The 12743-nt window shown below is 30.5% G+C and overlaps 1 protein-coding gene across 1 annotated transcript; it reads left to right on the top strand.

Moving 5' to 3' along the window:
• The first annotated feature begins 2391 nt into the window (after positions 1-2391).
• Positions 2392-3351, top strand: LOC146951275 (uncharacterized). Its single transcript, XM_085747236.1, has one exon. The coding sequence runs from the start codon at positions 2502-2504 to the stop codon at positions 3111-3113; it is 612 nt and encodes a 203-aa protein (XP_085603362.1). The 5' UTR covers positions 2392-2501; the 3' UTR covers positions 3114-3351.
• Positions 3352-12743: the final 9392 nt, after the last annotated feature.

Here is a 12743-nt window from a genome sequence, read left to right as displayed (position 1 = left end):
TAACATTTTTCATCAGCATTTTTAGTCCCTATAAAATTTTTCCATCAACATTTTTAGTCCCTAAAATGCTTAACTAAAAAGTGTGATTTTATTTTGTAGGGACTAAAAACAAAAATGTGAATATTTATAAGGACTAAAAACTTAATTAACCCAAAAGAATTTATATAGGCATAGCAACAAATATTATATGGATTTTGTTTAAAAAAAATTATATGGATTTGTAAAAAAAAAAAATCACATGGTTTTAGTTATTTTTAAACAATCAAAATAAAATAGAAGTATAATATACACGAATAAAGTTTGCAAATTGCAACTGTGGTGGATCTTCCTCGAGACTACGAATGCTGGCCACACAAATTTCCTTTTTGTTGTTGTTGTTGTTGAATATAGCTTCAAAATAAATGCTAGCCATCTAAAAAATAATTTGATGATATAGCTGCAAAGGAACGGTGGAATAAAATTATATATCATACAATAAATAAAAAAATTAATTTAATTGACTATTAAAAAAAAACCTCTTAACCTCAAAGCTTCACTATACTTGAATGTTTTTCATTTCCATTTCCTCAATATCAATAAAAGAGTAATATACTTCTTTTAATTGAACAAGCGACATCCTTTTCCAATGATCTCTTCCTTGTGCTAGTTATGGCTACATACTACTGCTTCAATTCATAGAACGGAAGATTCTATTTGGAATCTTTGAAACATGGACCGGACTCTCTTGATTCCAACATATTACTATTTTCCTCTTGGAATATTAAAATTAATTTTAATTCATTATTAAGAATAAAAATCAACCTCTTAACCATGTAAGCTACATTGTGCTCGAGCGGTTTCCACTTCTATTTTCTCAACAAAAGAGTCATCTAGTTCTTTGAATTGAACAACCGACTTTCTTTTAATTTTTTCAATCAAACATTGACATGCAATAACCCTAGGTATTCTCAAATATCCACAATCTCTCTTCCTTGTGAGTTATTGTCACATATAGTTGCTTGAGATCACACCACAAAAAATTGTGTTTAGATCCATAAAACTTGGAACAGACACTCCATATTTCAACGTATTGTTTTCATTTAAAAATGATATTTGCACAACCATTTTAATTATGAGAACTTTTAGACAACTCTCTCTCATATTCACATTATGTTCTTATTGTTTAGATCCATAAAACTTGGAACAAACACTCCATATTTCAACATATTGTTTTCATTTAGAAATGATATTTGCATAACCATTTAATTATGAAAACTTTTAGACAGCTCTCTCATATTCACATTATGTTCTTATACTATCTCTCTATTGTTTTTGACTAATAAAAAGAAAAAAAATAAGAAGCTTGTCTCAAAATTTGTCATCAGATCAGTTTATGAGATTTTGATGTCCTAGGACAAAACTATAATTTGGACCCAAATTAATAAGTATAAAAATAATTTTGAATTCCCGTAGTTTAAAAACAATTTGCTTGAAGATGATGGTTTTTGTTACGTTAAATAAAAATCCATTAAAAACGTCAGACTTCATAGGAAAAACATTGAATTCCAAATGCAATAGTCACTAGGATAGTTAAGAGAGTTCGATATAAAATATTATAATAATCTAATTAAAACATCAGACTTCATAGAAAATAAATAATAAAAACATCAGAATTCTCAAGTAGTTTTTTTAACAAGTTTAACTTCGAAAAACTTCTTTCGCAATAGGCATCAACATATTTAAGAGAGTTCGATATGCAATTGAACCATTTAGATAACAATTTGTGGCTTTGGCAAACTCATGAATTTCAAATGTTGACATCAATGCATCCTTAAAATTTATACAAGGTTTTTAATTCATCATTATATGATGATTTCAACATTCTTAATAGACCTCTATTTTAATTTTTTTTTGCGCCTAATTTTAGACTTATTGTTTGGGTTTAAGATGGTCGTCCTCTTTGCCCTATCTCAAATATAATTCTGTTTGTCACAAAATGATTGTACAACTATAATTACTCGTAAACTATCATATCTATCCGAGAGTCTCTTTTTCTCTCTTCGTTTAAAGGTGTACACACTCACAATTGGAGTGTACAAAAAACATTTTCCTATAGTAAATGCATTACTGGCTGCACAATATGGCAATTATATGGCTTGGTGGATGTTCAATTTCAAACATTTCAACCAAGTAAAGCACTCCTTTTGTCGTTCTTCAAAAGCATAGGCTTCCCCCAATAATGATCATTTAAAATACAACAAAATATTATAAAGACATAAAGTAATACAAAACATGTATGCACCCACGGGTTATTCTATTTCCATATGGTGGATTCAATATTCATTTATCATTTTCTTTCATTCCCCCCTCACTATATATAACCTCATCACCCTCCTCCCTCTTGTCCTCAAATCAAATTCATCTCTTCATCTCTCTCTCTCTCTAAAAATCATACTCTCTCTCAAATTATTCCAAACAAAAAAAATCAAATCTCTATAATAAAAAATTAAGGGAAATTAAAAATGGAAAACAATCTACCAGTGATATCAAAGAGAGTGTGGAGTATGGTACGTGTAGCCTTCTTCATGTTGAGAAAAGGCATGTCAAAGGGCAAACTAATGATGGGCCTAAACATGATGCTCAAACGCCGAAGCAAGCTCGCCGGAAAAGCCATTGCCAATCTAATGTTCCACCATCACAGCCACCACAGCCACGGCGGCTCCACCTCAAGCCGCTCTCACGACTCACGCCACCAATTTACCGCATCAAGGGAGTATGAATTCAGCTGCAGCAACACTCCCCATCACTTTTTCCCAATAGGGAAACGTCACCGCAGCAACAACCACAATCACAACAATTTCTTCACTTGCGCTCATACGCCACCTACACAGGACGATGATGTGGCGACAATGAGTGCAATGAAGGCCGTGCTGGAGATGCTTAACAATGATCAAGCAATCGTAGAAGCATCTCCAGCACTGCCTGGATTCGGGCGTAGCCCAATGGTAAGGCAATTGAGGGTGACTGACTCACCATTCCCTCTAAGAGAAGATGATGAGAAGGATGATCAAGTTGATAAGGCTGCTGAAGATTTCATAAACAGGTTTTACAGCCAATTGAGGAAGCAAGCTTGATTGATTAAATAATTCAACCTACCTTGTTTAGTTAATAATTAATGTGTGTAATCGTTTGTTGTCAATGTTAAGTAACCATTTTTCATTTTTGGTTATTTTCATGATATATGATCCAGAGTTGATATACCTATATGTGGGAGATTAATGATTCATGTTTTGCGTCTCATGTTTGATTTAACTGTTGATTATGAACAGTAATAATAATAATAATAAGAAAATAAATTACAGATTGAATTAATTGATTATTCTTGCGTTTTTCTCTATTTTTTTTTTGACCAATTTTTTTCCGAGGGAATATTCATAATTTCCAACAAAATAATCTCATGTATATGTTTGAGGTGTAATTAATGACCATCACTGTGCTCACAAAAAAAAAAATCACCTTTCTTAATAATAATCAACTTTTAAATTCTGAATTCTTTTCGTTGTGTATTTGGTGACTTTATTTTAGTTAACTTTACGTACTCTTGCATTTGGATTGTTTTTATTGAAGAAAAAAATACACTTTAAATTCGTATATAAAATTGAAATATGTGTAAAGGGTTCAAGCATAGGCTTGTTTTTGTGTTTATCTTTCATTATTAATAATAGAAAATATTTGTTTTTTAAGCAATAATTGAAATTATTAGAAAGTAAACAAGTTTTACGAATTAATTAGCCGGTATATTATGTACTCTAACAAACATGATAGAATCTTTCTGAGGTACCCTTCCTACATATCTTTGTACTAACAATTTCAATGAATCTTTTGGATTTAGGATATACTCTTGGCTATAAGATGAGCCCCTTGCAGAATTTTGGGTTGTAACAACAATATTAAACATTTTTTCTTGTCTTTCTAACTAGTTTCTTCTTCAATTTTAATTCTTGCTTTTAACTTCTTACCTTTGCCTTAATCAATCAGTAATGTTATTATATATTTTAAATAGATATTGTCTACTACATATATTTCATTATTTTGTACAAGTTTCCAAGTGTCTTTTTTATAAACAACATAAAGACAGCATTTGGTAACAAGTTATTGTATTATTATGTGTTTGTTTGGAGATTTTGAAAGATTTAGCTATGTGAATTAGTAATGTGATTGGTGAGCTTGATACGGTTTAAAGTTAAATTGGATTGTACAGCAACAACATCACCCCCACTTCGTTGTCGTAGTATGATTCCACCATGTTTAACTGATACTATAGGTCTATTTATAGCTAGCTGGCCCCTCCAAAATTTTGTTGCCTTTCTCAACTTTTACTCCCTTCTTTGCTCTTTTACTTTATTTAAACTAATTAAAGAAAAGTTTTCCCAAATTTTTAAGATGAAAAATACTTTCTCACAAATAAAAAGATAAATACTAGTAGAGTAAATTACACTCCCTTCCCCTCAAATATGCTTGAATTACATTCCCTTCAACTCTTATGTTAAAATATACACTTCCCTCCCTTGAAAAATAAAATTTATACTCCCTTCCCTTATAAGATGCTTGAATTACACCCTCATCCCTTAATAATTAAATATGCACTACACTTTAATCTATTTTAACATAAATAAATATTTTTATGATATATATTAATTTTGAACTACCATTTAAGAAAATTAATTCATTTCTTTATAATTTACATGTCAATGATAATTAAATTTAAATATTTTGCTATTGATTTTATAATTTAGAGTATAAAATTAACTTTTAAATAACCATGCTTTATTGTCTTTAGTAATTTTTCACATATTTTAATTTTATTTTGGGTTGTTTCATATTTTATAATAGAGTTTAAAACTACATGTTAATAAAATTGTGAATAATAAATAGCGAAAAATATGTATTCAATTTTTTATTATATTAAAATAGATCCGCAGTACTATTTTTTTGGAAGTGTGTTAGATTTTTTTTTTTTGCAAGATTATTAGAAATCAAAAAAAATATTGAGGGAGTAAAGTGTAGATTTTAACATAAGAGGGGAGGGGAATGTAATTCAAGCTTCTCTTAGAGGAGGGGAGTTAAAATTTTTCTAATATGTTTTGAATAAGAGGGGAGGAGAGTGTATATTTTAACATAAGAGGGGAGGAGACTGTAATTCAAGCATCTTTGAGGGGAGGGAAGTGTAATTTACTCATACTAGTATTAACAAACTCATTCCAACATATTGATCAGTTTTTCGGTGGACCACATCGTTGATCAATACTTAAATTATTATCTTTTTTCGGGGTGATTGACGATTCTATTAAAAATTGCGCATGATATTTTTCATATTTAACTTGATTGATGTTGATTCAATACAAACGTATAAATATTTTATGTTGTTTTAATCAAACTCGTATCAACTAAGTCATTATTTCAATCGTAAAGATGAAGAGGATCATTAACATCTATTACCGAGAGGCGACATATAATAGACTAATTTTGAAAATCATTTATATTAGAATTTCTCTTTATTGGTTAAATTTACACAAGTTTCACAAAACTTAGGGAAATTTATTCATAGTAGAACTCATTTTAATCTCAACTTAATTTAATGAGAATACCATGTTAAAAGAGTGTTATAAAAGAAAAAGAGATTAGGTTAAAAGGCTGTTTTGCTAATTTTTCTTATGAAAGAAAAGTGTTGCTAATTTTCTCTGTCAAAAATAACCAATTTTCAGGAACTTAAGCTGGTTAATAATTAACGCAAAAGCATTCCAAAATTTGGTTCACGTATTTCATCAAATCCAGTAAAAAATAATAGTATAGTATTATTCAAAAACAAAATCAAATCTAAATAGTAGAGTAATTATTAATTCATCAAAGTAAACGTGTAAGAAGCAACGACGGTGAAATCATAGGATATGACTAATTTCGAGGAGGTTTGGACAAACCATGTCTTCTAGCTTAATGATTACTATAAATTACTAATGTTGATGAATTATAATTGTAAGAAATTAAAATGTCAATTTCAGTGAAATAATTAAGTTGAGGTGGATTACCTGGACTGTCGTTTCTTGCGGGAAAAGTAGAAGTAGAACACTCAAAAGTGATAAGCGACTAAATCGTTTTATTAACTTTTTTCAATCACAATAATGAAAGGTGGCAGCCCTTAAAGCCAAAAGCTTAGGTGAAGTGTTTGGTTGAAACTTGAAAGTACGAATTAAGGATTTGTGAGAGATTAATTGGGAGACATCTGTATTTTTTGTAACTTCTAAAACGTTGTTTGCTTTTATTTTCGACACCTATGAGATGAGTTTGGATCCTCTCTATTTAACATATTCTTCATTTCTTATATTTAGAGAGAAAAGCCACAATAAAACTTGAAAATAACCCTCTCAAAAAAAAAAACTTGAAAATAACATCAATGAATTTTAGAAAATGAGTAAATTTTTTTTTTTTTTTATAAATGAGATGTGTGGGGTAAAACCGTAAAATAGCAATTACATCTTTTTGTCAACAAAAAAAAAGTAGTAATTAAATCTAAAGTAATCTTAAGCAACAACATTAATAGATCTAGATTTAATTTAATGTAACAATCATGTATAGAGTAAAACCACGATCACATAAATTGAAACAAACACATCAAGATTTGATCAACTAGTTTGGTTTAATAATGACATACATTTTTTTTAGTAAAATAACGACATACATATGAAGCAGAGAAATCTCTTTCATTCACTATCAATGAATATTTTTATATAGAGATGCAAAAGATTAACTTCAACAAGTTCTCCAAGAACAACTTTGTTTCTACCCTTTTTGAATCTCTTCGCATGATCAAGAGATTAAAAAAAATTCACTCACCAATGTGGTTTGATAGAGAATTCACATTTATTTCTTCTAAATTTTTCTCGCTAATTTTTATTTTTTTACTTTATTTTTAAGCTAAAATTGGTTTGTTTGTTTTTTTAAAATTTTGTTTGTTTTCATAAACAATAAAATTAATGTTTTGACATTTTCAAAATTTCTAAAATTTTATATTTATTTCTCTTAAAAAAATGTTACATTTATTTATATAAAAGATATAAACAATAAAAATTTAAGAGAAACGATTAATAATCACTTAAGGTGTGTGCGGATTGAGTGTTTGGAAATTTATATAATTTTTTCGATGAACTGGAAATCTATATTGTTAGTATGCATTTGAGATTTTTTTTCTTCTCAAGAATAATATGATTGCCGATCAGTCAATGATCGTCAATCAAATAGCATTTTCAACATTTAATTTTTTTATAGTTTCTTTAATTTGAAAATGAAAAATAAGTTATCTCCTTCAAAATCCTCTATCTAAACATATATTATGTTTAATAATAGTTGAAGTGAAAATGAGAACATGAAAAACAAATTACCCAAAAGTAGTTATGAAAAATTCAAATAAATTAAAATGGAATTGAAATTGAAATTTTCATACACTTTGTGCTTCTATTTCTTTGCATGCAAAAGTTATTATCAGTAATCCATGCGTCGTTTTCTACTTTTCATAGCTGTCTACAACAACATTTCGAGCATATTATAGTATAGTATTTATCTGGGTTTAAACGTGATTAGCATTTTCTTTGCACCATGGAAATTACTAAACCACGAGATTAATTTTTCTTCTTTTGACAGAAAGAAAGCACCAAGTTAAAGTTTCACCATTTGTCAAAAAATAAAAAGAAGATAAAGTTTCACTAGTTGACCTAGACGAAAATTCCACAAGCCGAAAATTGTATGGCTGTACCTGTATGCTATAGCTATAAGCACTTTTTTATGCCAGCTTTGTTGAAAGCTGATTTTTATGTTCTCTTGTGATACTTTTAATTTTGGTTGCTTGGCATACTTTTGTAAGAAAGCATTGTTTCTAGCAGTTAGGATTCGCTGAATATATTGTTCATAATCATAGGTTTGTATAGTTCCTAATTTCTTTGGAGCCAAATAGTGCAAATTCTTAAAACATTTTAATTTCCCGCTTAAGAATATATTGAAATAATTAAATGGTTTGGTTGTAAAGAATGTGTTAAGAGTCCAACAATGAGATAAGATTTGAACATGAGTTTATAAATAAAGATAATTTTCACATTACAAGTTAGTTTTGTAAGGTTGAATTAGACTCGACCCAAATTTTAATATGATATCATAGCTTATCAAAGATTCATTAACCCAACCACTATCAAGTCACTGATATTGATATCGGGTCACTAGGATCACAATCTCAATTATAAGTGTGTTAAGAGTTTTACATTGGGATAAAGTCTGAACATGGATTTATAAATAAAACCAATCTTAACTTTACAAACTAGTTTTCTAAGATTGTGGTAACCCCAACTCAAATTCAAATAGAATGAAGGAAAAATATAAACTCAAAATTAATGTCACTCCATAAATCAATTATTAGACTTCATGTATTCATTTTGAATAGAATGTTTGTTTTTACATTGTCTTGTCTTCTATGCCGATAATTGAAAGAAATCAAGTTTTATTTGGGTGAGAAAAATAGCAAAGACGTCATGAATTTTCCCTCTTTATAAAATATCATAAAATTTTACACAACAATTTTCTTGGACAGTACCATAATTAATAGTTTAATTTTAATTTATTGTTGATATAAAAAATCACGAATTTTTTATATTATCAAACAATAAAAAAAATACCATGTTTCTATAAAAAAATATTATGTGTAACTTTTAAATAATTATAATAAAGGCACGTAGTTCAAATTATGTCTGAGACAAATTTTTTTTTTTTGAGAAAATGACTGAGACAGTTGTAATATGATTATTAATGTCTTTTTCATTAATTTTATTTTTAAAAATAATTAGAATAAAATCAAATATTTTTACGATGTTAATAGTTTATGTAAATTTTAAAAATATTTATATTATCATTCTATGTTATTTAAATCCATTAAAAAAAAATTAAAATTTCATTTATTTTCTTTTTTGAATAAAATTTAATTTATTTGAATTCACGTGTATATTAAAATTGTATGAAGATGATTAATTTGTTGATAAAATGTTTGAATTATTGGAGCCATATATAGGTGAAGATTGTTTCCCAAATCTAGGGGAGTAGGGACTTATAGTGGGGTAGAGAAATGGGAGCGGTGCAGAAAAAAAAAGTTTTCTTTGATGTTAAGCTTTTCTCTACAACACGAGCCTGCGTGTAAGTGTGACTATTCAATTCATTCAGGTACTGTTAAAGACTCAACAAAGCATATATGATTAAAATGGAGTAGAACCAAACAAATACATTGACCAAGTCTAAAATGTTATGAGTTTGATTTTTCCATAAATAGAGAGGAAAGAGTAGTAACGCACAAATGATATTTGACATTTTTTTTAACAGACGTGCAAGGTGAGGGAAATCAATTTTTTTTAATCGACAAATATTATTAAACGCCATCCCCGCAAGACGCAAGGTATGGACGAAAAAAGATACAAATGGTGCCGCATATAGACGGTACACCATAACCACCTAAAAACACCCCTGAAGATAAACCCACCAAAACACATCACCACCTAAAACAGACCCCTTTACGAAATAACTACTGAAAAACAGAATCTATAAACTCATTGCCACTACACAACCCAAAATAACACCTTCTAAAAGAACCACCCCTACGACATCAACTAAGCTGAGCCACTACTCTCAAGATCAAACAGCTTCCACCACCTCATAACCTCTGGTCTACCAAAAGAATACCTAAAAAGCCCAAAAAACAAGATTGAACCAAAGAACTGACTCCCGAACTCGAATCAAAAATGATCGGCCCACCAAACTTCAGGACCAAACCGAACGGGGGTCCCATACCTCCGGTCCACCAGAGAAATTCAAAATATAGATCACATTTCTCTTACTGATTTATGATTTTTATACTTTCTTAACAAAATGATTAGAACTTGGTGAGCAGAAAACTAAAATATACGAGGGTAAACAAATAGTTGAAGAATTAGCAATAACAAAGTTTAAAATGAAATTGAAAACAAAAAAAAATATGAAAGTGACAATAAATAAAAAGACCAAACTTTCGTCAAACCATTAGCCAAGAAAGGACACTTCAAGCATATTATAATGAAGTAGGGTCGGCTCAATAAACTTAAAAGCCTAAGACAAAATTTAAAACGAAGAACATATTTAAAAGGAAGAAGACAGAGGAGGGTAAACAAAATTTAATTGTCATACACAGGTGGGTAAACACCAACATGATTTAAGTGGAAACAAGGAAACTGGAAGCAAATGTGCTTGGAAATTAAAGAAGCTATAAAACGAAAGGCTTTGGAACTCCTGTGAAGCTTCGAAAACTTGAAGAAACTAGAACTTTTGAACTTATGAGGGAAATCTTAGCGAAACAGTAAAAAGGTTTCTAAAAAACACTTGAGATTACTTTAGCTCCCTTCGAAACGATTTGAACCCAGAAGTGCCAATCTAGTACAGCGCTTCACATGGGATTCATTTAAGTGAAACAAATATACGGTTTAGATAAGCCTTACCAATCCATCCAACGGATCATAACGGGTCCTTCAGAGTATCCAAACATCAAATTGAATCAGTGGCCACGATTGAACCTCGAAAAACAGTTATGAACAAACCACTCAAAGGTCTAGGCACTTAAGTGCTTGAATATCCTTTACACGTGGCATCAAGGAATTAAAGGTTATGTCCCCTCAGTATGTATGATCCCCGAGGCACACACATTAAATGCTGAAAGGACAAACGAACAACTGTCTGACGAGGGAATCAATCAGTATGATCACTAATGGTCAAATTTTGGCGAGCACACGCCAAGAACTCATCTTGAGCATTCCTCACTAACATGGGTACCTTCGGAAATTGTACTTTACGAGCATACCCATTCCATCGGATCCAACGAGCACAATGCTGAAAGATTCTCATCTTCCAAAGAGTAACCACTTGGGGGGCTACTGTTCTAGACCGATAAAAAGCATAAGACCTCATTTCTGCAAGCGCAGTCAAAACAATGGTGGGGGGGGGGGGGGGGGGGGGGGGCCTCGTTGCGTGCCTGGAGGCCCTTTCGAATTTGAACTGTAACGTGTCTGCGAATCCCGTTCGATAGTTACGATTCCTACGAATCTGTAACTGTCGACCCTTACGTGTGTCCTAGAACGGCTCTTATGCCTCCATACTATATAAAGGGGACTCTCAACAGTCTTCAAGGTTAGATTATTTCCACTCTCCTTTTTTTTTTTGAAAGGGTTATTTCCACTCTCCTAACCCCCTTCTAAAACTCAACACTAACTTAAGCGTCAGAGTGTCTGCCATGAGTTATACTTATGACACAATGTGCTTTACTGATTTAACTTCTAGATTTATTTGAGCACAATGGACATGTCACAATTATAAGTTAAAATACTGGTATAAAATTGCGCCTTCAAATAAAACTATATTATTTTATTACATACTTGGATAGCACGCAAATATTTAACGACTTAGGGTGTGTTTGGATCACCAAAGAAAGTGAGAGGAAAGATTGTAAGAGGAAAGATTGTTGAAGGAAAGAAAGTATGAGGAAAGTGAGTGGAAAGTGAGATGATTGTTTGAGTGTTTGGTATGAGTGAAAGTGAAAGAGGAAAGAAAGAGATGAGTTTAATAAATGACATAAATAACCCTATGCTATGTTATTGTGTTATTTAATTAATTTTCATTGTAAATATATTTGTAATAATAATTAACATATTTAATACACAAAATTTAAGCACGATATTAACTAATTCATTAAGTAACATTGTATTCAAGTATTTCTTTAAGAACATATGATTTAAGTTAGTCTAAAAGCATGCAGGTTGCAAATAAGAGAAATGTACATTAGTGCATGCACGTGGATCAAAGCAAGGGCAGGATTGGCATTTTATAAAGAGATGCATGTTCTCACTACTTTCTCCTGGTTTCAGCGCGGAAACAAATCTGTGGTAGGACCCACCAAAAAACAATCTTTCCTCCCTACTAATCTGTGGTTCCAAACAAAGGAAGCTCAATTCCCCAAAATCTTTCCATCCTTAGTGGTATCTTTCCTTATGCTTTCATCTATTCCAAACAGACCCTTAATTACAGAAAAATTAGGCAAGCAACATCAAACGCAAATATTTTATTATTATCAACAATTCACCAAAAAAAAAGTGTAGTACCATCAATCGTGTTGATATATATTTTCTATTTATATTTATAATAAATAAAATCATGCGCAAAGACTAATTAGTTGATTTCTTTTTCCCAGAAAGGAACCTGAAGTGGCTACAAAAGTGAGGGTTGTCTTTCTCTTTTTTTTTCTTCAGCAAAATGTTACATATAATGCAATCCAAAAGTGTTTTGGCTCCTTACTTTTGGCCACTTCTAATTGTTTACTCAACCAAATTAAATAAAGGTTGTCCCAAAGTATATAGTTGCACAAACTAGTGCTCATTTCATGGTGAAAATTATTAAGTAAAAAAATCTTTTGCTTGTTGTGATTGAAGGTGGCAACTTCCAACCAAGGTGCCGTAATACCCGAACACGAAACAGGACAATTTTCATTATGGAATAATTGAGCTTCCAAGTAATTCCGACCTTTCCTAAAAATAAAAATAAAAACTATTGACTAAATTTTCAATATAAAAGAAAAATAAATTTATCCAAATGTACATTTTTTTTTCAATCAATACAAACGTAAACTTATTAAAGCAAATCATGGATCCCATAATGGT

Source organism: Medicago sativa, chromosome 2, assembly GCF_051527215.1.
Source record: "Medicago sativa cultivar Bolivia chromosome 2, Bolivia_mono, whole genome shotgun sequence".
NCBI lineage: Eukaryota > Viridiplantae > Streptophyta > Magnoliopsida > Fabales > Fabaceae > Medicago > Medicago sativa.
This window is presented reverse-complemented; position numbering and strand designations above follow the sequence as displayed.

Excerpts from the sequence above, each read along its gene's own strand:
- LOC146951275 (XM_085747236.1), top strand. The coding sequence starts at position 2,502 with ATGGAAAACAATCTACCAGTGATATCAAAGAGAGTGTGGAGTATGGTA.